Raw genomic sequence first — 25,749 nt, forward strand, 5'->3', positions numbered from 1 at the left:
TGAATTCAGCAGACAGAGGTTAAAGCAACTGTAACGCATTCCCAGACTCATGGCATTAATCAGACCATGGATAGTCTCAATTTAAAGCTCAGTTCAGACCAAAGACTCACGACTCAATGAAATCCTTTCAGAATGCTCCAGAAAGGGGTTGCAGCAGTGTGACCTCCCCGTCTCAGAACAACGTCGGATGCCGGCGCTTGCTGTTGCAGGTGACTCACCTCGCAGGTGGCGAGTTTTAGAACCTCGGAAAGAGTCACCAGCTTCAGCTCGTCATGTCGAGAATCTTCCGGTCTCAGCTGGGCTTTGGACTGCAAGAAAAGCCTCAGGAAGGGCAGAACTGCAGGTGATGAAATATGGCCTCTCACACCGGTGCTGCGAGAGCTGAGAGAGCGGCTCAGTCCCCACCGATCAGTTCCTGCAGGCAGAACGGGGACCCTTCCCTCCTCCAACACCTGCCCCGCGCGGGGCGATTAACCCCATTACTCTTATCTGATCATCACCGTGATAATTAATCAGAGCCCCTCCCCGCCCCTGCGCCATTCAATTTACCCGGCTGACCCCCAGAGGTGGCGGCTGCCGGACGGTTGCCACGGAGATGGATTATGGCCGCCACTCATCCTGAGCGATGGCGCTCAGAGTTGTCGGCGGTGTCCAGGGGGTTTATCGGGCCTCGGCAGGCCGACCTTATCAGCCGCGGCCGCCATCGATGCCAGAGCCGGGGAGGCCGGCCAATGAGAACTGCAACGGACGCCTGCCCATCAATCTCACCGCGCGAGCGCCTGCGCTAGCACGAGCGCTCAGAGGGAGTACTGTGTGTTAGGGTGGGTGTGTGTGTGTGTTAGGGTGTGTGTGGCTGTGTGTGTGTGTGTGTGTGTTAGGGTGTGTGTGTGTGTGTGTGTGTTGAGTGTGCGTGTGTGTGTGTGTGTGTGTGTGCATGTGTGGCGTGTGTGTGTGTGTGTGTGTGTGTGTGCATGTGTGTGTGGCTGTGTGTGTGTGTTTGTGTGAGTGTGTGTGTGTGTGCATGTGTGGCGTGTGTGTGTGTGTGTGTGTGTGTGTGTGCATGTGTGTGTGGCGTGTGTGTGTGTGTGCATGTGTGTGTGGCTGTGTGTGTGTGTGAGTGTGTGTGCTTGCGTGTGTGTGTATTTGTGTGAATGCACAAAACAAAGCCTGCTGCACACTGTGTTGGCATTGTGTATTGACTTTTCTACACCAGCAAAACATTACACTGTGTGCTGGTACATAAACTAACAGCATCTAATAGCTCAAACTCACTCCAACACATTCCCTTGTATTTCCCTTGCAGAAATTATTAATGAAATGAGGTTAAATATAAATAATATCCAAACACCATTTTCACCTTCTGCAGAAAGCAACCTTTCCTTTTCGCCATGTGCTAAAATGCTGACTTCGAATTAGACGAACCGTAAACAATACAGGTACCTGATAGGTAATATTAATTATTTACAGTCAAATTATAGACTCAAATGCAGGGGTATGCAGCTATAAATAGCGCCTAAGCTTTCTTCCTTCTGCAGTTGGTCAATGTATCGCCGTCAGCAGGTTAGCCCCCCGGCCTAGCGGCTTTAAGTGGAAGTGGCGCTGGGGTCTCGACAAAATTACAGCTGGAGCCTAGCAGCGCCTGCTAGCTACTTCCGCCCAGATATGAGGAGGCAGCAGCCACCCAGATTGCTCACGTATGCCATCGTGCAGGTTAAAGCTGTGAGCTTCAGTAACAATTGGCACATTCAAACCATCCCTCTAATAGACCTTTAGATCTATCAATGGGCTTTTAAAAGCCTTCGGGGAGGAGGGTGTGGATACTGGCACAATGCCAGGCAAAACTAATTTACCGTTATAAAAGGTGCCTACCAAAGCAGCAAGGAGGTTCCCCCTTCCTGCCACCCCCCCCCCCCCTCACACTCCTCCTTCCCACCACAAAAAAAAGCATTTTCAAAAGAACCTATTTGACTGCTTTTAATTAACGGCAGGTTGTTTATTTCTGAACCGCTTTACATGGCGAGGATCTGGAAAGCAGGGGGATTTCCATCGCAGAGGTCCAAACACAGACCTGCAGACTGGGCTTAATCGACCAGGAGACACGCTGTGTTTCCAAGGCGCGAGAAGGCACAAGATAGCCAATCAGAGGGCTGCATCCCTCGGGACAAAGCCAAGCCCAGACTCAATGTTCCAGCCGGACCCGCCCGTCCCATGGCCCCTGCACGCCTGCACTATGCACTCAGCCTTTCCCTCTGCTGCAGTGCAGGCTGGGAAGTCTAACACGGCGTCCCCCCCCCCCCCCCGAGAAACCCCCGCCCGTCAATCACCGCCTCGGCGGCACCCGGCGTCAGGCGGGCATTCGTCTACGGCGTCAGTAGGTGCGCGTCAGCGTGGCGCACGAGGGGAGGGCGGCCGGCCGGGTCCGCGGGCGCACAGGTGGAGGCCGCCGGGTCCGCGCGATGACGAGCGCGCGACGCTAGCGCGGAGCCTCAGGTACACGCGCGCGGCGTCACGCGGTCTCTCCCAGCCCAGCCGCCGCAGACAGGCTTTGTTATGACAGAGAGAGAGAGAGAGAGCCACACTGCAACTCCCACTGGACTGATAGCTGGTAAGTCATGCATTATGGATTGGATGGATGCTTGATGAGTCATACATCATATTGATGACAGTCAGACTAAATTGACAGGGTGGGGGAAAGGGAGGGGGGGGGTCTTCTTCTTTTTCAAAGAATATCATCTTCAGGGTCAATTCTGCTGACAGTCACAAAAAGATATGAGGCCACACTGCTTTTATAATAGCAAAATAATTAGCTATCTTAAGCAAATACTGTTGATACACTGAAGTTCCGCTCCCTGCACTAATACATCATCATTATTGCTTTCTAGCTCCTGACTGATTTACTCCTGTTGCAGACAAGGCAGTTTCAAGCAGCCCAGTATTCCACACTGCTACTCTGCTTTTTTTTTTTAAGTCCATTGTTTCATTGAATTGTGCATTTTTAATGAATGCCTCTTCATAAAAAAAAGACACCACAGAGAATAAAAATAACCAAATGGGATAGCCAAAAAGGTGGTCTCAGAATGTTCGAAGCTCGAAAAAAAAAAACATACAGTCCAGTTGCTACCCTCTCTGTGAGACAGCTCTGTTTTGGAAAATTCCAGAACTGCTGGCGATGTCACCCGCGGGAAATTTCCACAAGTATATTGCGTAAACTGAAGGGTTATAGGAGTCCATAGCTGTCATTTTAGTTCCCACATGGCTTCCAAATTTCTTAGTTTATTTTTTTTTTTAACTGATCAAACTTACATTACAAACATTATATTTGCACTGGGGATGCATGCAGAGAGCTACTCACAGCCAGCCTGCTATCTCCAGGCAGAGGGCTTCGCCTCCCATCTCGTCATACATTACTGCGCAAAGCCACACCCCTTTTCTGTACCAGTGCTTCCCACGGCAAACAGGGAATTCTTTCAGCTTGTTTGTTTGTTTGTATGAGAGAAATTATCGCCGAACTTACTTTTTTTTCTCCACATCTAAAATCCCCATGGCTTCTAAATATGGACTCTGAGCTCAACAGTCTGCCCAATCAAGCAGGAAGCAAGGCGAGGCTTTCGTGTGTCTGTATTAAGACGAATGAGACATCTGTCACCTGACAGTTAAAACAAGCTGCGTCCCCACACGGACCAGCACCGAATTAAACCAGCGCTCCTTCTGTGATTGCTTCACGCGAACCAGCAACCCCGTCCACAACGAGATCCGTCAGAGCCGTGTATGCACTGAAAGGTGAATGATTCGATTATAGTGTGTTCTGCTGCAAAGTATGCCGGTGCATTATTACCATAATATAAATACTGCATTAACTGAAGCTTACACAAGCTTTTCTTCCTTCCTTACTTGAGGTTGTGCTCCGTATTAAAAATGCACAGCAGGCTCCTGTGTCGCACGATCGGTCTGTCGAAGGTGTAGCCCAACAACCTGACTTGTGGGTATCTGATCAACCAGCAGGGGGTCGCTGGTGAGTGATGAGAACCTATAATCCTGGCTGCCTGAATCCCTCCCCTTCCTAGCGATGCCAGAGCCAACTGTGCATCATCTTATGGGTCTGCTGGCATGGTTGGCATTGGCAGGGCCCAGGTTTGATGCCCAACCATAGAGTTCATCCATACACTAGAGCAGTGCAGCACAACCACACAGAAACCTAGCAGCACCCTGATTCTCTAACCTTTTGATTGGATATTCGATTTTGGTCCAGATAATGAATTTGTAGCAGTTCTAAATTATACACTTCCTCGGATGATCATTAAATTATACACTTCCTTGGACGATCACTAAATTACACACTTCCTTGGATGATCACCACACTGCAGGCTGTGGTGTTTTCCATTTAGGCATATTTGCAAGTATTCAGACAAAATGTACGTCCTTATGGAAAATAAAGTGTGTCTGACATACTGGAGCTTGAACACAAATGACAATTTCCACAAAATCCAGATATGAAAATATGTTTCACTGCAAATTTCAACGATGACTGAGAAGAAGATCTCCCTTTTAAACGAAAAGAACTGGAAAAAGTTCAGACGGAAAGCGTGCCTTGTGACAGCACCCGTAGGAAGGAAATCCAGCCCTGGTCAAGTCTTACAGACAGAACTGCACAGTTCACCAGACCTAACAGACGTGCGCTGAATACCAATCAAAGTTAATTAGCGACATAGCCCAGATTTTTAACAATGCATCAGGATGGAGCTATCTGCGACATCGCACCAAACACAGAATCCCAATTCATCTGTGAATGATTAATACCGGCTGGGTTATCAACCAGGGACGGATTCAGATAAAGGTTCTTTTTTTTTCCAGGGATGGAACATAAATCACAAATCTAAAATGGATGTGGCTTGAGTACAGGAAAAGATAGGAGAGTGATTATTTGCCCATTTCTTTCCCCAACATTATCGAGGGAAGAGTGAAGCTTCTTCTTCAGTCAAAGTCTACAGAGTCTGGACTAAAATACCAAATCATTAAAGCAGAGGAAAAGACAGACAAACACATAGTAATGTGGCAAATGAAATGGCTAGCCGCCTGTGTGCGTTCTGTGACTTCACTGCAGAGGTCTATGAGTGAGCACTACACAACAGTGCAGCGTGATCAACTTGGGTGTGAACCCACCTTAAAAGTGTTATCAGAGGATGAAGATTTGCCCTTGTCACACTTTATCCCTCTAATCCCGTAAAAGCTGATCCCCCCCTCCCCCTCGCTTGCCCCCCGCCCCCCATCCCGGCCCGGCCGAAAGTGTTTATTTCTTTTCACCTTCAAATAAAAAAATACCGTGTTTGCACCGAGAAAGGCACGGCTAGCCGATCCAGACCGCCGCGTCGCTCACGTCGGCACGGGGAACGGTGCCAACCGGGCCCTCGGGTGCGATCGTCCGAGCCGCCGCAAAGCCTGACCTTGAGGGGCGGGCTCCGGACCGCCGCCGCGCCGGAACAACGCGCCACCGCTCGACGGAAGATGATGTCATCGGCTGCGCAGAGAGGCGGCGTCGGTTGCGATAGGTCAACGGAAACGTACGGCGAATCCGCTGGCGGCCCGGGAACCAAATGAACCGCGCCAAATACATATCCCTGCCCCTCTGATCACTGAAGATAGAACGATATATTCAACTAATTCAGCCTCAGAATAAGAAGTAATTATGCATATTGCAAAAAACAATTTACTTTGTTCACACACACATGCACACACAAATACACACACACAGACACACACGCGCACACACACACACAGACACATGCACACACAAATACACACACACATACACACATGCACGCAAGCACACACACACACACACACACACTAAAATACACACACACACACACATAAATTCACCTTACTCATAAACTGTTAAAATGTTGGTCCGTACGCAGAATTTGTTAAAAGTATCTGACCCCCCTCTGCAGAAGCGCAGAAGAACCCTGTGGCACTGCGCTCAATACAGCCCTGTGGTTCGCAGCAGCGGCACCCAAATCCCCAAATAACCTTAATTAAGCCAGGGAGTTTGAAAGCGAGGAGCTCTATCCATCGATCGGGTAGCACATCCGCTAGCTGCGCGAACCGTGCCGCGGAGCACGGGCCCCACAGCGGGGTCGCGCTCAAACCGTCCGACCCCTCCCCCAAAACATCAGCCGAGTCGGGGCGCCCAGCCGCAAGGACGTCGATGTCGATCGGTAAACTAGCCTCCCTCAGCGAAGGGCCGTCTCGGGTTTGTTTCAGGTACTCTCCACACACCCCCCCCGCCCCCGCCTCTTCGACCGAACACTGTTTTTAACAGAGCTTTCTTCTGCTTTCCCTTTTCCCGAACGGTCTTGTTCCAACACCCATAAACCCCGTTATTTTCCCCCTGGCTGACCCGCTATAAAAAGCACAGCGAGTCTAATGGCTCGGCCTCTTAACCGCAGGGCACCGGAGAGGACGCTCGCCGACCGCGGCAGCCATCTTGACAGTCTGGAGTGGCTCGGAACAGAGTGGGCAGCGTTCTGTTTGCGCCTGTGTGTATGTGTGTGTGTGCAAGTGTGTTGCGCCTGTGTGCGTGTGTGTTAGTGTGTGTGTGTGTGTGTGTGTGTGTGTGTGAGAGTGTGTTTGTGTGTGTGTGTGTATTTGCGCGTGTGTGTGTTTGCGTGCGCGCGTGTGTGTGTGCAAGTGTGTTAGTGTGTGTGTGTGTGTGTGTGTGTGTTTGTGTGTGTGTGCGAGTGTGTTTGTGTGTGTGTGTGTGTGTGTTGGGGTGGGGTGGGGAGGGAGGGAGTGGGAGGGCTTGGAGCCTGGGACAATATGTGAAAATGGCACGTTGTCAACAAACTTCCTCCTTTGAGGTGCCATGCCATATTAATTCTTTTGCTGTTCATGTTTTTTGTTTGTTTGTTTGTTTGTGAGGTTGTTTGTTGGTACTGTTAGCTTTTGTGTGGGGGTTTGGGGGGGGGGAGTGGGGAGTGAGTCCAATGTTCCCAGTTGTACATGTTGACAAAATGAAGATGTGTTTTTTTACGGAGCGGCGAAGGCACAGCCCCCTGCCGGAGGGGGGAGGGGGGACGACGGCCCCCTCCCACCCGAGAGGCGCAAAAGAACAGTTTGTCATCTCGGGCCGCCGTGAAAGACGCCACGCCGACGCGACGCCGCCTCGGAAGCGACGCCCTGGCCGGGGCCGCCGTCCCCGCCGCCGCAGCCTAACGAGACTAACACAGCGATGTTAGAGAAGCACAGGCACACGCGCACACACAGCAAGCTCAATGTTCCCAACAGCACAGCATGACGCACATCCACAGACTTTTTTCAGAACATTGCGTGACTAAAAAAAAAAAAAAAAAAAAAAAAAAGACTCGGGGTAATGATTGGGAGATGTGCAAATCAGAACAAAATAAAGCGTCACGACTTCAGTCCTTAAAATCAAACTCCTGCGATGGAGACCCAAGCTGAACTTTGCTCTTTTTTTTTTGGATGAAACACAAGATATCATAGAACAAGGAGATATATATATATATATATATACACTCTTCATGAAAGGAAAGAAATGAACTGCAATATGGAGATGAAGATGCTAGCAAACATCCACTGCTGCCAGTCTGTGAGATGTAACTGCATAGCGAGTAAGCAACTGCTCACCAGCCACGCCCATCAAATCCTTCTGTATTCAAAAATGCACGAAGCACAACCTTATAATGGCCAAAATGAAGAGAAATAGAATATGATACTTTGAAAAGGATAGCAGCAAAAAAGCAATGGATATATTGAAGAGTATGGACAGTATGTACAATACTGTAGATGCCGCAGGGTAAGCAATGCCGCAGGGTAAGTAATAAATATCACACTTGATGTTCCAGTAGAGAAGAAAATGAAGGACATGCCAATGACACAGTGACTGAACATAAGATACAAGTAAATACATTTTAATTGCATTTGGACAGAAAATCTACTTTGGTTCACAAAAATGTAAACAAAAATAGATTCCTGTGCTTGGGCTCCAGTAGGCTAAAAAGCCTTCATTAGCACAGTTCAGATCTGAATCAAGATCACAAGGCGAACAGCGAACAAAGTCGCATTTTTATCCCAAACGAGGCTTTTCTTTTTTGATGTGCGTTAGCGTGTGTTCGCGCGCCAGCCACTCGTTCCCTAATTAGCAGGAAGATCTTCACAAACAGTCTCAGCGGCTCGACGCTGAAGGCTTCACTGGGCCGGAGACACCGCGCTGACATCAGACCCCGCGCTGCACACGACGTGCACCCCCCCCCCCCCCTTCGGGAAAAACCCCACATTTCTGCGCGCGAGAAATGAAAACGATCGTTTTTTTCCCCCCCCCCGTTCGGAACACAAAACGGCTCCGTTTACAGGCTTCCTACGGCGACGTTTGCGCATAAGTCTGGGGGGGGGGGATGGGGGGGTGTTCCTGGGCTTTAGGGTCGAGTGTGCTCTGTAATTGATTTTCCCTGAAGTGTGTCAATTTCCAAATCCAAGGGGGGGGGGGAAAAAGAAAAAATTAATAATTTGTGAGGGAGAAGCGGGTGAAGTGGGGGGGAGGGGGGGAGGGGAGGGGGTGGCGGATGTTAGATGCTGGGGATCCTGGAAGACATTACCGAGACCTTTCCAGTTGGTTTAATCTAACTGGGGTCAGGGCTATAATTAAACTGCCACAGATCCTGCCCTCAATTCTGCACTGCTTAAAAGGTCAAGCATTATGGAGGCAGGCCTCTCCCCCCCCCCCCCCCCCCCGTGAACCTCACACATAGCACAACTTGGGAAATCCACTTCCTTTCTCTGAGGGAAGTGCGGTATTTCTGTGAGGTAAACAGCCATATTCCACCGAGCTCTTTCTTCTCTTGGAGAGGAGGTAGGCTGGTGTGCGGCCAGATCGCTAGCTGATTTATAGCATTAGATACGCCCCAAAAGATTCTTATCGCTGTTAAGCTATTTAGCAGACATCCCTACAGCGTGTATTCGGAATGAATGTGTCCATGAATGCAAATACTGTTAAATAAACCGTTATTTTTCATTATTGCATTTTGTACATAATTACACAATGCATAATTCAATCACAAAATTAAACGTGCCACAATCATGTGAGATAAAGCCTCGAGCTTGGATATCCCCAAGTTCAGATACCCACTGAGTTTGTGTGTGTGTTTGTGTGTGTGTGTGTGCGTGTGCGTGAGTGTGTATGTGTGTTTGTGTGTGTGCGTGTGTGTGTACGTGTTGTCTGTGTGTGTACATGCATGCGTATGCATGTGTGTGTGTACGTGGGTGTCTGTGTGTGTACATGCATGTGTATGCGTGTGTGTGTGTGCGTGTGTGTGCGTGTACCTGTGTGTCTATTTTGTGTACCTACGTGTGTGTGTATTCGTGTGTGCTTTTGGGGAGGAGGGACGATATCTTTATCTTCACAGGTACCGGTACTTCAAATGAATGGACGTACTCCGATTCAAAACAACACGGGCAAAGATAAATAACTCGCCTGGAACCATTTCTGTCGCTAAGATGGGACGAGCCAAAAGAATAATTACCCTTGCAGGTCGACAGCAGCAATAACACAGAAGGTATATATACTGTAAATGCTTACAGAGAGAACTGTTCGGCTGACCGTAATGAGACAAGAGCAAATAAATATGTTTCAGCGTGACGCGCAAACCCCATTTCCCAACATACCTCTTTTCAATTCCGTTCCGCCATTCCATAGCGTAGTAACTCCCTCTCTCGCACACACTAATGTCAAAACAGCCCACTGGTGCGCCATCTCAGACATCGACGGGGCCTATTATCTCAGAAGAAAGGTCACCGCTCGCAGCCTAGCAGCCAATTAAAGAACTAAGCTCTGATTTTTTAAAATGGTCCTTAACCTGCTGCAGCTAATAGGATTGTATATCTAAACCCTTGCGAGTTTAAATAGGAAGATTTACTGTTTGAGTCACTTTTGCGCAGAGCTTTAATTACAAATCCCATTAGCCTGAAAACCAATGAATTACACCATCAATTTAATAAATGGAGACTTCCAGACTTCTCCTCCTGCGGAAAGGGGAAAGTTAACACACAACTCTCAGCGATGATTCAGGCTCGCATCAGGAATATGGCAGATGTAATTAGCGTAATTGTGTCAGTGTAACTTCAGGAATGATGGGATTTTTCAACTTCAGCTTTTCATGTCATCACGGGGACACACAATCGTCCTTCGGTTTACTGCAACAGAAAGACCATTTTGAATAGAGGCAACATAACTGAAGATGATTTGAGACTAAAAATCTGTTCTGCAACCACAGTTTATCTGGAAATTGTGTATGGATACCAGCAGCAGAAGAGGCACAAGAGGCAGTTTTTGAAGATATTCTGGAGGCATCACTGCAGTCTTTTGCAATTGTGTTCGGGTGTTGTTGCGTAATATACACATCTTAGAAATTTCATGAACACTGCTGTAAGTCAAAAGCAGTTTTCGTACAAAAAACTCAAATAAATCAGTAACTGACGTAGAAATCACACCAACAATTTACAAGAAACAGCAAAAACCAACAATAAAAAAACTTCTTAAAGGAAGATCAGGATGAAAAAAAAAAGAGATAAACTAGCCTCACCTAAACTTAATGTTCTTTTTTTTTTTTTAGCAATGATTAAATGAAACGGGCAAGCACACTAGGAAAATCCATCTTTCACTCCATTTCCCTTTCGCTGTAATTTATCGCGATTAGTCTGTATAGCCAATTATCTTTCACTGGAAGCAGTACGAACAGCAGACATCATCGACCTCAGTTTGCGTTGCTGTGACTCATTACTTGTCCAACAACAGGATGCTAAAGGGTAAGGAAGCCTTCAGGGAGGGGTACTGCGGCAGTAACAGCCGAACCCCTGTCACAGCACCACAGAGCGGTCCCGCTTCGGCAAGTTCACGGAAGGACGGTCGTCGGGAGGAACCTCGTTGCTCCCCGACGCCAGACCTTTTGTCACCCGCGAGGGGCGGTTTCCATGAGGACGTCTCTCCCTCTCGAGGCACGGCCTCATTACGGGGCCAGGGCTGGTTAGGACAGGACCGGCCCCCGCGCGGGGGCAACTCCCAAAAGCGCTGACAGCCTCGTTTTGGCACGGCGGGGCGGGGCGGGGCGGGGCCGTGGGCTGACGGAGCGGTTTCCAGGGGTCAAACTGTGAGCAGCCGGTTACTCTTCCACTTACTCTTTTGCATTACGTTGTGTTGATGGTGTCGTGATGTTGTCCTTTCGTATGCTGTCTTTATGTGAACCCTGGCTGCAAAACAAATTTCCCCTAGTGGGGACAACAAAGATAACCTTATATAACCTTCTATATGAACCTTGAACCTAGAACACGCCTGTAACTGCATGTGCTGTGTTTCAGCACAAGCGTATTAAACTAATAATTTACTGTTTCGTCCAAATGCTGCTAAATGCTCGATCTGTTTTTTTGTTTGCAGGAAACTGTTAATGAGCGCAGGGCAATACATCACTGAGAAAATGTGTGGCTGGCCCCAGCATTATTTTTTTTTTGCATTTACTAAGCTTGCCAGAAAAAAAGTTTGAATTTCTTTAGGTTTTATTTTTTCAAAGGAAAAAAAAAAACCTATTGGCTCTTATTAATATATTTAGTACTGTAAGTACATTGCCTGGTGAGACACATGATGTTTCCTCAAAAGCTTTAAAGCAAGGCTTGAAACTTAGCCAATGACACACACACACACACACTGCAGGTCATGCATGATTTAGGCTATGGGTTTTCAACACTGCTCCAACTGTCTAAAACAGTTTCAACGGGAAAGATTTGACACTACACATATTTTCCCTCAGATAATGTTTATATAATAGGAAATGTTCTCCACAATGCAATCAGAGTTCTTCAAACAAAGCTTTAGCAGAGCACAGGACACAAGCTTTTATTTTAATAGAAGATGAGAAAAACATTTTTAGAGCAGGCTGGAGAAACGGCAGTGTCCTTCAGAACGCTTGAGAATACCCAAGAAATCAATAAATGTGAATTATTTTTCATGAGAAACTAGCTCATTAAGGAGCTATTGACAGAAGACTGTCTTTTACAGATGAGCTGGTCTTTCCTGCGCTCTCTGCTGAATATGATTTCAGAATAATATGCCAGATCATTAGATAGACTTCCAAAGCAGGCAGAAAAAAGAGATATTTAATTAATGATGTTTCTCCTCAAACACTCCAGGGTCTAGATTTCTTTCCCTCCAATATAAAAAGCCAAAGTATTAAATTCAACACAATCGCACAGCTGTTAGTCCAAACTCAGCTATTAACGAATGCAAGGGAGTTGCTGTTTCTCTTTGTTGAATTAACAAACTTATATACCTAGTGTCTGTCATGGTGTTTGGAGTGTCTGTCATGGAGTTGTGGGAAGTACATACTTGTTCAAATGTGTTAAAGGGCAGACCTTGGAGAGGTCCTTTACTGTTAGTTGCCCTGACAAACGAGGTGGGTGAGAAAGGTTCCCCCGCAGGCCCTTGTTTGGCTCATTTCTGCTAAAACACATAAGCTGGAGTCCCTGTGAACCGCCACGCCGCCTTATTTCCCCTGAGCTTATACAGTGTGACCTTTGACCTTTACACTGGCTGTGTGGGGGGGGAAGTGATTTTGTGACGAGGCATTGCTTCAGCCTGTCCGCGCTTCAGTCACCGCCAACGCCGCGCTCCCCCCCCCGACCCCACCCCACCCCACCCGTGAGGTGGAGTGCAGGAACCGCGACGGCACCGGCACCGGCACCGCCCACGCGCTCTCTCTCTCTCCCTCTCTCTGGCGGGCGAGGTTCCCTGCCTGCCGATCTCGCCGGCGCCCAGCGAGGCAGGCAATCTGTTCTCCCCTCTCCCTGAGAAAGCTGGCCGTCCGCACGCCCAGCACGCGCTCATCCGCTACACGCGCGAGCGGATTTCACCCTGGAAACGGGGACAGGGGGACGCATCCGCCCCCACGGTCCCGCCGGGGGGCGGGGGGCAGGGGGGGACCACGAGCAGGCCCGGCTTTGCTTCCCATTACTCCCCCACATTAATACCCATCGGATAAGCGCCAGAATCCGCCCGGGCGCGGCCCGCGTAGCGATGGGAAACTGATCAGCAGGCAGTGCGCCGGACCGCCGTGGGGTCCTAGCATCTGTGGGTTAATGAAGTCGCCGGGAGCTTGTCATTTCCCCCTCCGATCCAATCTGTTAGAAATTCGGATTTCGTGACTCTGCATATTCACGAAGCGCCTTCCCTCCAGGGCCGTGGGCAAGACTACTTGTCAAATTCCGGTTATAAATTGAAAGGGATTCCACACACACACACACACACACCAGGTTGATCTTCTTATTCGCTGGATTAGCACCAGGGGTTGCCTGATATGTTCTTCCCCCCACCTAGGAGCAATAAAAATGCAATTTTCTGGTGATAAGAAAAATTGATATCACATTAAGTAGATTTCCATCGTACCCGACCAACCTGACCCAGTAAACACAAAACACTTGCCACTCACAAAACAAAAACAGGCCGCTGGCAGACAGACATACAGACAGACGGACAGGCATTTTGTTTCCTTTTCAATCTTTGTGGCAATTCGCCATACAAGAGGAACAGCGAGCCAATCGACGCGACTTCTGAAAAGCAGCGCTCAGACAAATCCCCATGTAAAATCCAAATTGAATCATTTTCCTGTACAACCACTTTTTTTTATTTCTTTTTTTTTAACGAAAGAAAACTCCCCTGAGAATGCAAAATGATCTGTCAGCCCAGAACCAATTAGTGCTAATTAGTGCAGTTACAGTGTATCTGCGGAGTGACATCACTGCATTTAGTGTTCCGTGTGTTCTTTTTCCACACGTTTCCATGCAACCGCGGCAACAGGGAGGCAGGACGGAAATGTAATGGGACAAAGTACCCCCCCCCACTTCCCACAGCTTTCAGAGCCATCTTCGCCAGCCCCGGGAAAGACGCAGCGTTCCCAACGCGCGGGGAGAAAAAAGCCCCCTGACATATGCTTTTACTGAATCTTTAATGCATTCCCCTGCCCACCCAAAGGCAGCAATTACACTCAAACAGTGGCAATATTGCCGTCATTTTGTTTCCATTAAAAAGGCGCGCCTCTCACCAGGAACGGCACGACGGAAGAACCGCGCGCAGGGGGGAATTCTGGGGTAACGCAGCGTGTGCGGGGGGAAAAACAAAAAAAAAACATTGGCGGCTTATTAGAGAAGCCATTAAATGAACCGCGGGCTTCAACGCGTCGTTCGCGCGCGTCTGTCACGCGCCCCGTTTCTCATCCCGCGCCCGATGCCAGACGACGGCAGCGGAAGACGCCGCCGACACAGATATCAAACGGAAGAATACTTTCGGGAAAAAGGACGACGTTTTTGCCACTTTCCTCTCCTCGCCTTCCTCTGCGTGGCGGTAAACTGGGGCACGGCGTTCCCCTGAGCGAACGTAAGGAATCCACGTTTTCACAGGGGGGCGCCCAGGACCGGGACCAACACCGAGCACAAAAAAACGGCCGTAAAATACCGTGACATTTCAACTCCTCGTTCGCTGGAGACGGACCAAAGTCCTCCGGGAGGAGCGAGAGTTCATTAACAATAACTCAGATACCAATACCGGAGACGTCTGAACGACTGCTTAGACAAACGTCTGACTTCACATAAAAAACGGGCTTGAGCAGAGCAGAGTGAACGCACAAACACTGAGCACCACCCCCGATGTGCCAGCCACATCTTACATCATCACTCCTATGAAAGAAAGATTATCGATATGTGCAGTACTGAAATACTTCTGCACATTTCCTTAGAGGCAAGCAGTTTTATTTAGAAGGGCGCTCCAATGGGCCAGTGGCTGAAATCAGAAGGACACTGACCTGACAGAGAGTTTCGTAAAACAGGAAGTCGGGACCTTGAACAGGAAGTCGCCACACCATGGTTTTGTGTTTCCGGCTGATTGGTCGCGTGCAGTGATTTCCGCGCTACACCAAATCTTTCTCCGGGTGAAATAATTATTTATGAAATTAGAAACGTAAAAACCCGGACTGGAGACTCAACCCCTGACCCTGACCCTGACCCTGACCCCCGCCTCTAATCCCACTTGAAAGTGGTTTTAGTTCCGCTTCAGGATTATTGTTCATCACCATGGCAACCCTGAAGCCCCTAATAGGAATCGCCTGTAACAGACTATTTGCAGTGGGACGGGTGATAAACATATGCCACACAACTCAAGGCGAACCAAAATACATTACAGTAACCCCACTAAAACAATTTAAGAACCCATCTAAATGAGAAACAATGAGTCCCTTTCCAAAATGTCATATATTATACAAATATCAGCCACCATTATTTATATTTTGAAAGAAAGATGCAGACACAGGCACAGAAGGACAGTTACAGTTGAGCAACAAACCAAACAATACATTCAGTAGATAGATAGAGTAAACAAAGTGTTTGACAGGTGCACTTTGTTTATACTAAAACGGTGGTTCACAACCCTGTTCCTGGAAATGTACCATCTTGTATTGAGCTGCTAATTAGAAGAATCATGGCATACCTGATTCCACTGATTAGCAGCTCAATGAGACCTCTGGTTGTTGAATGAGATGTGCTTTGCTAGTGCTGCAGTGAAAACCTACCACACCGTAGATCTCCATTAACAGGGTTGGGAACCACTGTAATAAAACATACAGCATATCAAAGCAATAAGTTGCAGTTTATAACACAGTGTAAATTATTTTGAATTCACTCCCAGTATTTTCAATTTGATATTTGAACATACGTCACTCTTTTGTATGTGCAAGTTCTAAGTCACACGCTGGGCAGACCTTTTCAGCTTTTCCCTGGCGTTAATATTTAATGGTGTACTCAGCTGGGGGGGGGGGGGGCAAGGGGGGGGGGGCATCCTCAGATAGAGCGTTACATGACCGGAATGTTAACCTTCAGCTCGGCAACGCGAGTTAGTCGCTCACACCGTTGTCTCCAGGCCGACGGCCCTCGTCGAGCGCGGCTGTGGCGTGGCGCATTCCCGTGCGCTAGATTAGCGAAGTTTCGCCGCGTCGATTCTCGCGGCCGCCGATCGGACGTGAAAGCCAGCGGGGTCCCGCCGCCTCCGGATCCGGCGCCGACGGGCACCACGCGCCGAATGAGACATCGGAGTGGCATTAATGGAGCCTCGCGGGGGCAGCCAATGAGGGAGAGGCGGCCGTTAGCCCTTTAATAATGGATGGCGCGCACCGCCGTACGCGCTGATGCTCAGGGGTGCTTTAAATAACAATAACGCGCGGTTACTTCCCCTTAACGCAACCTCTGCTTTCTGAAAAGGCCGTTCCTCTTCGCGGGATCTGGCACGTCGAGCTCGTAGATGTGAAACGGTCTCACATCCACCGACCGACCCCGCAAACCGTTACTGAACGAGCGCGGGCTGGGCCACGTAGGCCCTGTCCTTAGACAGGCCAAGTCCGTCACAACCCGGCGCAGCTTTCTGATCAGACGCCATTCGTAAGCCTGTGGCCTCTCACTCCTCCAAAATCAGCACCTTCTGACACAAGGGGCGGAGCCCTGTCCGTGGGGGTGGAGCCCCACATGAGGGGGCGGAGCCGTGTCAGAGGGGGTGGAGCCCTGTCCGTGGGGGCGGAGCCCTGCGTGTGGGGGCGGAGCCCTGTCCGTGGGGAAGAGCATCCTGAAGGATTGACAGGAGGCGTCGCCAATCCGCCATGAGCCAACGCTCACCGAGACAGCGGCCTCTTTCAGGAACGCTAAATCCTCCCAAAAGCTCTTGGAGGCTTTCCGTTTATTTCTAAACCCACTGAGCATCTGCTGTTGTTGCTTGGCGGTTTTTTGCTGTTGTTCTCGTCTCGGCAAGGTCACGCACAGTGCGAGGAGAGAGATGAGGGTGAGTCTGCATCGCAAAATCATTAATATTTCATGGCGGCTCTAGCCAAACAATGGCACCGCCACTTAGCGGCCGAGATCTAACGGGCCATTTTGGGCTGAGGTGAGTCGGTCGCGCCTGCGTTGCTGCACAGCGGGGCGGAGAAGCTGACAGAAAATCGCGTCTCCGGAACTGTGAACCAGAAAGAGAAAAAAGATAAGACTTTCGGTCGTGTTCCCTCAATGATCTCTCAACCGTCCTCTAACTTTACCCTCCAACAGGTCCGGTTCAGTCCCTCACATGCTATGGCCTAGCGAGCTAGAATGAATGCTGTATATGCGCGACCTGCGCTACGCCGCAAATGCTTTTGACCTATAAAAAAAGTAAAGTGCTCTGGGTAATGGCGGAGTGGGAGGTGGTTCCATTCTGAAAGCTTTACGTGTCAGATTCTATAGTCGGCCGCTAAGCTTTTCGGCTGATAAGAATATTATGAATACTACTTATTGAAGATGGATGGCTTTGATCTCTCTGCGACCGCAGTGGAGGACTTAAAACTTGTAACCCACCACAAAAAAAAAAACTAAAGGAGACTAAGTCTTGAACACGTCTTTCCAGATCATCTTGCATCATTTTTATTTTTATTTTTTTGGGTTCACTTTGTTTTCCCCATGTAAATCAGCCCCAAACAGAGGGGGGTCAAAATGGCATTTGAACTCAGTTCCAGTTTATATCACTAGGAAGAAACTGCCGTACCAAAACGAGCTGAGGAGACTACGAGGGCAGGGGAGCGGGTTTCGACAGGCTCGTCACACCTCCGTCCTCCACCTGCACCTCCAGGGCACCACCTTTCAGATGGAGCTCCTAAATCCAGAAGCCACCATTTCATTGTTCACTGGCTTTTTTCAGCCCGCAAGCCGAGAGGTGATTGGTTGCCTATTGTACTGTGGTCTAAGCCGCCGCCTGGCTAATTTTCAATCCGACATCTGACGGCAGTGAAGATTTAGTATCTTCATTTCCTTATGATAAAAATGTTATGACTTCTCATTTTATTGTCATTATTACTGCGAATGTGTGAAAATTAGTAATTATGTTTTCACAGAAGCTTCTGCCATTGGTAGAAAAAGGAACCAATCACCTCTCAGCTTGGAAGGAGAAATGCAGGCTAATAAGTTTACATTCCAAGATCACATCACACAAACTCATTTAAGATGGTTCAGTGGGTTGATTCATGATGTTACAGTACAGATGGTCTACTCTGTTCAGTTCTAATCTTATATGGTGGAAGGTGGAAAGATGAGTGAAAACAGTGGGACCATAATGGAAGGTGCCTGAATTATTTGGTTCACTATTTTTTTTAAAACCCAGTGAAGCCCAGTTATTTTATAAGCCCAGGCAGCCAATGGTACAGAAGACATGTCAGCATCACATGACCTCTGTCTACAGTTGTAGGACCTCTGGCAGCTTGCCATTCCCTTCCCTCCCCTCCCCTCCCCTCCCTGATCTGATGGAATAGGTCCTTAACCTCGCCTTAACCTCAACAAAATGAGTGAAATTACAGAGAAATGGAACGTCTCCGCGGAGCTGGGGGGGGGGGGGGTTTGGTGTGCGGCCAGCAAGGGAGGTGTAACGCGCTTCACTCTGTTGATTCCCGGCATGTCCCACCACATTGGCCCCTCCCTCTCACAGCCAAGCGCGGGGGGGGGGGTGGGGGGGGGTGGGGAATGAGCTACTTGAGCTACACTTTGCTCAATGGCCTGGAAATATGGCTGCCGGTAATGCCCCCAGACTACCGACAAACCGCTCCAGACTCTCACAGTCATTATGCAATCCACACTTCCACCTAGACAAGAGACTGGCCCTGATGCAATGCTGATGCCATTTTGAGACTTGTTTACTCCGTCGCCCCCTCCACATGTGATGTGGACAGAGCCTATAAGATACAGCAGCAGGCACACAATGTACCTGCTGCCATTGATCAGCACACCAGCCCACCAGCCCCCCCCCCCTGCCCCCTCACTCACTTCACCCTTAACACCACAGGTGTTCCCCCAGAGAATCCGCAGCGAACAGGAACAGTCGTGCCACCGGATCGACTGTGAAGGGCTGCGGTCGTGAGTCTGTCCACACCTGGTATCCCGCAAAGCCCAAACAAAAAAAAACAAAAAAAAACTTAAGATAATCCTCTTTCAACGCGGCTTTCGTTTCTGCGAGAACCGCAGGCTGAGCGGAGGACTGGAGGAACGGGCATTCACTGAGCAGTCGCTAACGGCGTGCGCGAAGACGGTGGCGTGGGGCGGGGGGGCGGGGGGGAGGACTCATCACGACCAGGGCCACACCAGGCACTGCGCATTATAAAAACAGCAGGGCGGCTCCTGCTGAAGGGGAAGGAGCGGAAGAGCGGGAGGATCCATGGCGACGCTGCTTTGTGACGTTAATGTCAGGATGCACTCGCCGTGTGAATAATTGAAGGACTCGTTGCTCCGGGGTTGGGTGGTGGGTGTGGGGTGGAGGGGTGGTGGTGGAGGGGTGGTGGGGGGGCTGGGAGCGGCTAACGTGCTACAGAAACGCACCTCCACGAGACGCTCCCAAGGATCCAGCAGAGCGCTCTCCCCCCGTTTCCATCTCACCTCCCTCTCCTGCACCGAGAAACGCTGAAGGGCTACATGCAAAGTCTCATACACCGATCCTCAAGGATGTCTCCCTTTCTCGCTGCTGTTTCACGGTGGTCTCATTACGAGCAGAGATCATCAAGGAAACGCATGACCCACAGACCCAACAGGGGAGTCGTTCCATAGGTAACAATGGTGAAAGGGATGTAAAATTTTCATATTCTGCAATGACGCTGAAGGTCCTATTCTCTTTCATATTTTGGAGAGGGGCTGGGCTAACATGGTTTGCTTTTAATCCTGATTATGATGAACTAGAGTAAACGCCAGGAAATACACAGCCATACAAAACAAATCGCAATCAAAAAATCTGGTAGTTCTTTGAACACTCTCCAGTTTCATTTCCACATAAAACAGCGGCCCTCGCTGGCTTTTAAACTCACAAGCTATGATTTGCATGAACAATGGCGTTTTTCAAAAGTTCAAATCGTTTTTCGTTAACCTGATTAGCTAACAGTGGGGTACTTGAAACTGCGGTTCGTATACGGCTGGCTGTGGGCCAGTGGCCAAAATGAATTAAAAAAACCTAATTCTGCTTTTCCAGGAGGAATACTTACTGCAAGCTTTTTAAATAAACCACAGCTTAGAGATGAGGAAAAAAAGCAAGCGCCTTCAACAACTTTATTTTTAATCAAAATAGAAAAAGAATGAAAGCTGTTCCCTGAAGTCAGACTGGATCACACAGCAATCCTACGGGGAAAAAGCCAACTTTATTTTGTCACTGTTTATCACGGAAATAAACTCTACACAAATCTCATCATTCGGTCCGGACGCGCGGCTCGGCGAAATCTCGGGCTTCTCAGACGCTATAAGTGCTGACGCGAACGTTTCGGATGCAAACACTGGGCGCTTCCGACGTAACGCAAGAGTCGCTCGCCCTGAAGTGAACAGGAGGAAAACATTTAATTGCGAGCTGGAGACACTAGAAATTCTCTCCGCTTTCCTGGTCTTAATGGCCTCGCTTGTGTGGAGAGAGGGACGAGCCAAAGATATGACTGGGAAGAAATGCTGGCTCAGAATCAAACGAGGCCAAGAGAGTGGTAAAAAAAAAAAAAAGAGAGAAGTGAGAAAAAGATATGGAACAGTAATGATTTCAGCTGGGAAACCCTGGGATATTACATTACATTACATTACAGGCATTTAGCAGACGCTCTTATCCAGAGCGACTTACACAACTTTTTACATACATTTACATTGCATCCATTTACACAGCTGGATATATATACGGAAGCAATGCCGGTTAAGTACCTTGCTCAAGGGTACAATGGCAGTGTACTACCTGGGAATCGAACCTGCGACCTTTTGGTTCCAAGACCAGCTCCTTACCCATTACGCTACATCGCTGCCCAATATCGGTCATAATGGGTGGAGCTTGGGCAGGTGGAGCCGAGAGCCATGGCTAGAGCCGAATTTGATGCCAGACAGACTTTTTGGACCATCAGAGTTAACAGCCTTTGGCGGTTACTGTTCCCACGTACGCAGTCCCCAGCAGTCGACAGGGCGGCAGTTCAGAGGGCCGATCAACGACAGGAGTCACATGATTTATGAGAGTGGGGGGGGGCGAGGGGGGGTAGAGGGGGAGCGTTTGACCCACCTGGTTAATGATGTAGATGCCATAGTCAATCTTCTGTCGGCGCAGGATGGGGTGCAGGTAGTGCAGCCAGTACTTGAGGTGGTTGTCCCGGTGCCGGAAGGGGATGATGATGGCCACCTTCTGCTTGGCCCGGCAGTCCGGGGGGGTGTACTTGCCCCCCTCCGTCACGCTGGGGTTCTCCCTCTGCACCCGCTCCAGCGTCATCGGGGAGCTGAACTCGATGTGCAGGCGGCCCACTGCGAGGGACGCAAAGCAGAGGGGCAACATTAATACAACGTACGTATAACATCAGCACAACGTCATTAGGAGCCAGAGCCCCTGGACTTTCAGAAACCAGGGGCCTGCATCGCAAAGCGGGATCACTGAGTTAGCCGGATAACTGCGCCGAGTAAAACCCGGAACCCTCCCAAATCTGGAACACGGACTGAAGTAAAGGGAGCCGTTCCGGGTTTTACTCGGTACAGTTTTCCGGCTAACTCCGTGATCCCGCTTTGCGATTACAGGCCGGTCTCCAAGGTTCTGCAGACTGCAGGTCAGCTGCAGTCTGCTTCGTGTCTCCATAGCCACTCAGCTTGAGAACATTATAAGGTCATTAACTGTGATGAACTGGCACTTAATTAGATAAAGAGAGAACAATCACACTGAGTAGTTGGTATAAGGCAACCTCTTAATGCATTAACTGAATGGGTCAGACTAGACAATTCTAACCATAAATGATACAGCAATATCTAACAGCCGTTTTTATTTTTTTTTTGAACGATGACACTGCATACTGGGGAATATAATTTATTTAGCATAAAACTGACAGGTTATTGCAGTGCAATCTAAATCCATGACATTAGATGGGGTTAACCAATGGCAATGCTACACCAATAGCATCGTGCACTTTTTCAGTGTCTGTGTGACTCTCGCTTCGCAAACACACTTTTTTATTATTCATATATTCTCTTTATTTCCGAGGTGTCATGCAGATAATAATTTTCACCGTGTCAGAAAACGTTATAGAGCAGCAAGAAAAAGGGAATAAACACTGACTGACAGGGTAGCATGACCTTTTGTATTGCGGGGAGAAGAAAGTTTTTATGTAGCCTACAGTTTAAGATGCTTTACCAATGCATGCCAATAGAAATAACAACCACTGAGGTATTGTAAAATGGTGAACACTCCTAAATAGACAGATAAAGATGCTTTACTAATCCCCATGAGGACAAATTTGGGTATCACCCAGCAACGTTAAATAATGCAGTGTTAAATAATTTAAAACACCTAGGAAAAATACCCATGAGCACTTCTCAGTGAATCCATGTACAGCTGCACGTAATTGACTACCATTACATTTAGCACACCAGCTGAGGCAATTCAGGTACTACAGTTAGGTTATTGTTACAAATGAGCAGGTGACTTCCAGAGGCAATAGCGCCATCTTCCTGCTGGAGGACAGAATTTCAGGCAATGAAGCTAAGAACACAGGGTCATACATATGAGACATCGTACCACAAGGGTCTACTAAAAACAGGGCAGCTGCAATTCCTGTTTGTGTTAATCAACCCAACCCTTTCTATGTGTGTAAACCAGGCAACCTGTTAGGCCCTGGGGCTATTTTTCTCTTGTTTGTTTCTTATTCTTTCTGATCTATATGGTATATCCATATAGCATTACGCTAAATTGGGCTCAACAGAAGCATGCCCGCATTGCTCATACTGCGGTAGAAACACTGGAAAAAAAAAAAACCCACAAGTGATTCCCGCTTGATGAAAGAAGCGAAATGAAGAATTACTCAGAAAGTAGGAGTGAAATGGGATTGATCACGGGCCGTATCGTGTGCGCAGGGGCAGCCCGTGTACCCGTTTCCAATAAACTGGCTCGGGAGCAACGGAATGTCAACATATTCACAAGCGACTGGCTGTCAGCACACCTGCTACAGCTACAGGAATTAAAGGGGGGTGGGGTGGGGGGGTGGAGGGGATTCTGAGTGGGACGACACAAGTCTTACGCAGTCATTAGTGTGGATCTCCAAACCGTGATTAACTTTTAAAGACGGGACATTATGCACCGAGGTTGCAGTGAGACATTATTCAGGGGGTCTGAAGCCTTGCTAATGAGGGGTTAATTATGGATGCCTCTCCGCTCTGTCTGTTAGGATTGCACAGGGAAGCCAGCGATGAAAGACTTTCTGAAGCTTGAGTGACAAGGAATAAATGCCAGCAGCATAGCACCTTTAAAAAAAAAAATTTTTTAAACCAATACAGCAAGCAGGAAATAAGAATTCCCATTTATAGATAATTTCGCCATGCACACTGAAGGTTATACAGTCCTGTATGCTAATTTATAATGAAAGGCAAAGATAAGTGTTAGAAACGTGCAGGCAAAAATGTCATTAAAGTAAAAAGTCATTACATATGCAATACGCATAAATGATTTTTTAAAAAATATAATTTGTGCCTACAACTTGTGCTAAAGCTCATTTAAGTGATACTCATTTTAGTGACAGGGTGGTTTCCCAAGAATCCAGTTGGCTTTCACTCGGTCCTCATTAAATTAGCATTGGGTCGTCAAACAGGAGTGGTAACCAGAGACTGAAAGACAGTTTATTTTATGAGCTGTTGCATCATTCATTACAATTCATTAAAATACATAGGCTTAATTGTTTCGTTTTTTTTTCTCCTCTTAGTAGTCAGGTAGATACAATTACAGATGTTTCCTTTAGCTTTTTTGTACCACTGTACATTGCAACAATTTAAACATTTTTAAAAATAAAATGACTTCAATTATCATATTACCAATTAAAAATTGTTCTTCCCTAATAAAATAAAATTGTGAAAGTACAGTCCTAAAAATCCCACAGACAACAATTCCGTTTTTGGGAGTGACAATGTTCCCATAATGACCACAAGAGGGGCAACATTTCTGAAAACAAGAGGTTACAACAAGTGTAGCCAATTAAAACAATCCCCAAAATAATCCTCAACTTATAAAAAATAATTTTATAAACAACATTTGTATCTCAAAGACAAAAAAAGGACGGTGACAAGCTGCTTGGTGCGACGTGTTGAGGCGGCCGACGCTGCATCGCTAAGCTTCTCTCTCGTCGACATCGCTCGCCTCGAATCTTCAGCTCGAGCTCCATTACGATCTATCCAATTACACGCCGGCCCTGAGAACCGCGGCCCCCCGGGGACCGGCGTCCGCCGAGCGCCGGTGCCAGAACGCCACACAACACGGAACGAAAGGAACCGGGTTCCGGAGGGAAAGAGAAGGGATAACCAGATTTCCAGAAAGGTCTATTGACTGGAAGGACGTGTAAATAGGGATCCGGGGGGGGGGGGGGGGCGGCTTTAGGGTAATTATAGGATCGGTGCAGGGAAAGGCCTTTGGGGAGACGTCGCAGATGGGGGGGGGGGGGATGGGGCGGGCGGGGGGGGGGGGCGCGGTTCATCCTCGGCGCTAAACCGCGGATGCCGGCCGGGGCTTTAGGAGATTACGTGGAAGCGGCGCACAGGCGGCCCCGGGACCCTTCAAAAGACCGGCGGACCCCGCTGTGCTCGGCGCTGATTTCACCAGAGCGAGACCCGCCACCGGGGGGGGGGGGGGGGCCAGCCCGACGCGCGTAAACGGCTGATACCGACCGTACGGTTATCGATCCGGAGCCACGGATGCCGAGCGGTGAGCACAGGGGCCGTATATCAGCAGAGGTGGATTCTGATACCGGGGCCCCTGGACAGAGAGACGGAGAAACCAGGCCTTCAGGAAAAAAAAAACAGCGAGAAGGGAGTCTTAAGCTGAGATGAATGGTTCAGGCACAGCGGACCCGGCAGCCTGTCGTGCCGGAGGCTTTGACCGGATTAATATTCATTTTCTCATTCTTTGCGCAAACAAAAGTACCTTCTGCGGGCGATGAAAGTCGAGCGAGAACAGCACGCTTTTGTTTTCGCACATTTTCTCACCTGTGGATGTTGCGTGGGTGTTTCTTTCTGCCATCCCGCTTTCTTTTTTTAAAGATTTAATCGCTCGCCCCTCTCGCGCGAAATTCTATGGCAACACGCGAACGAGAAAAGGATTTCTGCTCTCCCTTTTGTCTTTCTCCGTCGAGCGCTGCCCACCTTTCCCCAACCGCCTCGGTACCGGCCCTTTAATTGGCCGTTTATGAGGAAAGAGGGCCGGTGGAGAGGGGTGGGGCGGGCGAGGGTATTGGGGGGGGGGGGGGCATTGATACCCGCAGTCGCCTCATTACCGGCCCCCGTTCGGCCCCTCCGGTAACCGCCATTCCAAAGGTGCCTTTTCATCCACTTTCATTCTCTCCTCTCTCGGAAAGGTTGCCTTTGAAGCCGGCCCCATCAAAAGCAGACCTGATCCAGCCGCGGGTAATTAGCAGCTTTAAAATGGGGGGGTGGGAGTGGGGGGGGGCACACGTAAAGAGCTCCTGTAAAGAGCCACGGCGGCCTTTAACCCATAATGCTCTCCTGTTTATTTAGACTCTTAAGGGGCCGCCGGCGAGCGGCTTCGGGGTCAGGGCACCGCAAGGGCGCGGGACATAACTGATGCCCCCTCAATTACGCCCCCGCACCCACCTTACGCCCCCCCTCCCCCCCTCCCCACCCCACTCCCCCGCATATCCTCTTCAGCACTGCTGGAGAATC

The 25,749-nt window shown here is 48.9% G+C and overlaps 1 protein-coding gene across 2 annotated transcripts in view; it reads right to left on the reverse strand.

The window, feature by feature from the left end:
- b4galt2 (UDP-Gal:betaGlcNAc beta 1,4- galactosyltransferase, polypeptide 2) overlaps positions 1 to 25,749 on the reverse strand; it is a 123,921-nt gene that overhangs the window by 34,948 nt on the left and 63,224 nt on the right. For both annotated transcript variants that reach the window (XM_035422636.1, XM_035422635.1), the window contains exon 3: positions 21,113 to 21,348. In XM_035422636.1, the coding sequence (XP_035278527.1) occupies positions 21,113 to 21,348 (236 nt within the window). The remainder of the gene's footprint in view (positions 1 to 21,112; positions 21,349 to 25,749) is intronic.

Source organism: Anguilla anguilla, chromosome 6, assembly GCF_013347855.1.
Source record: "Anguilla anguilla isolate fAngAng1 chromosome 6, fAngAng1.pri, whole genome shotgun sequence".
In the NCBI taxonomy this organism is placed as follows: Eukaryota; Metazoa; Chordata; class Actinopteri; order Anguilliformes; family Anguillidae; genus Anguilla; species Anguilla anguilla.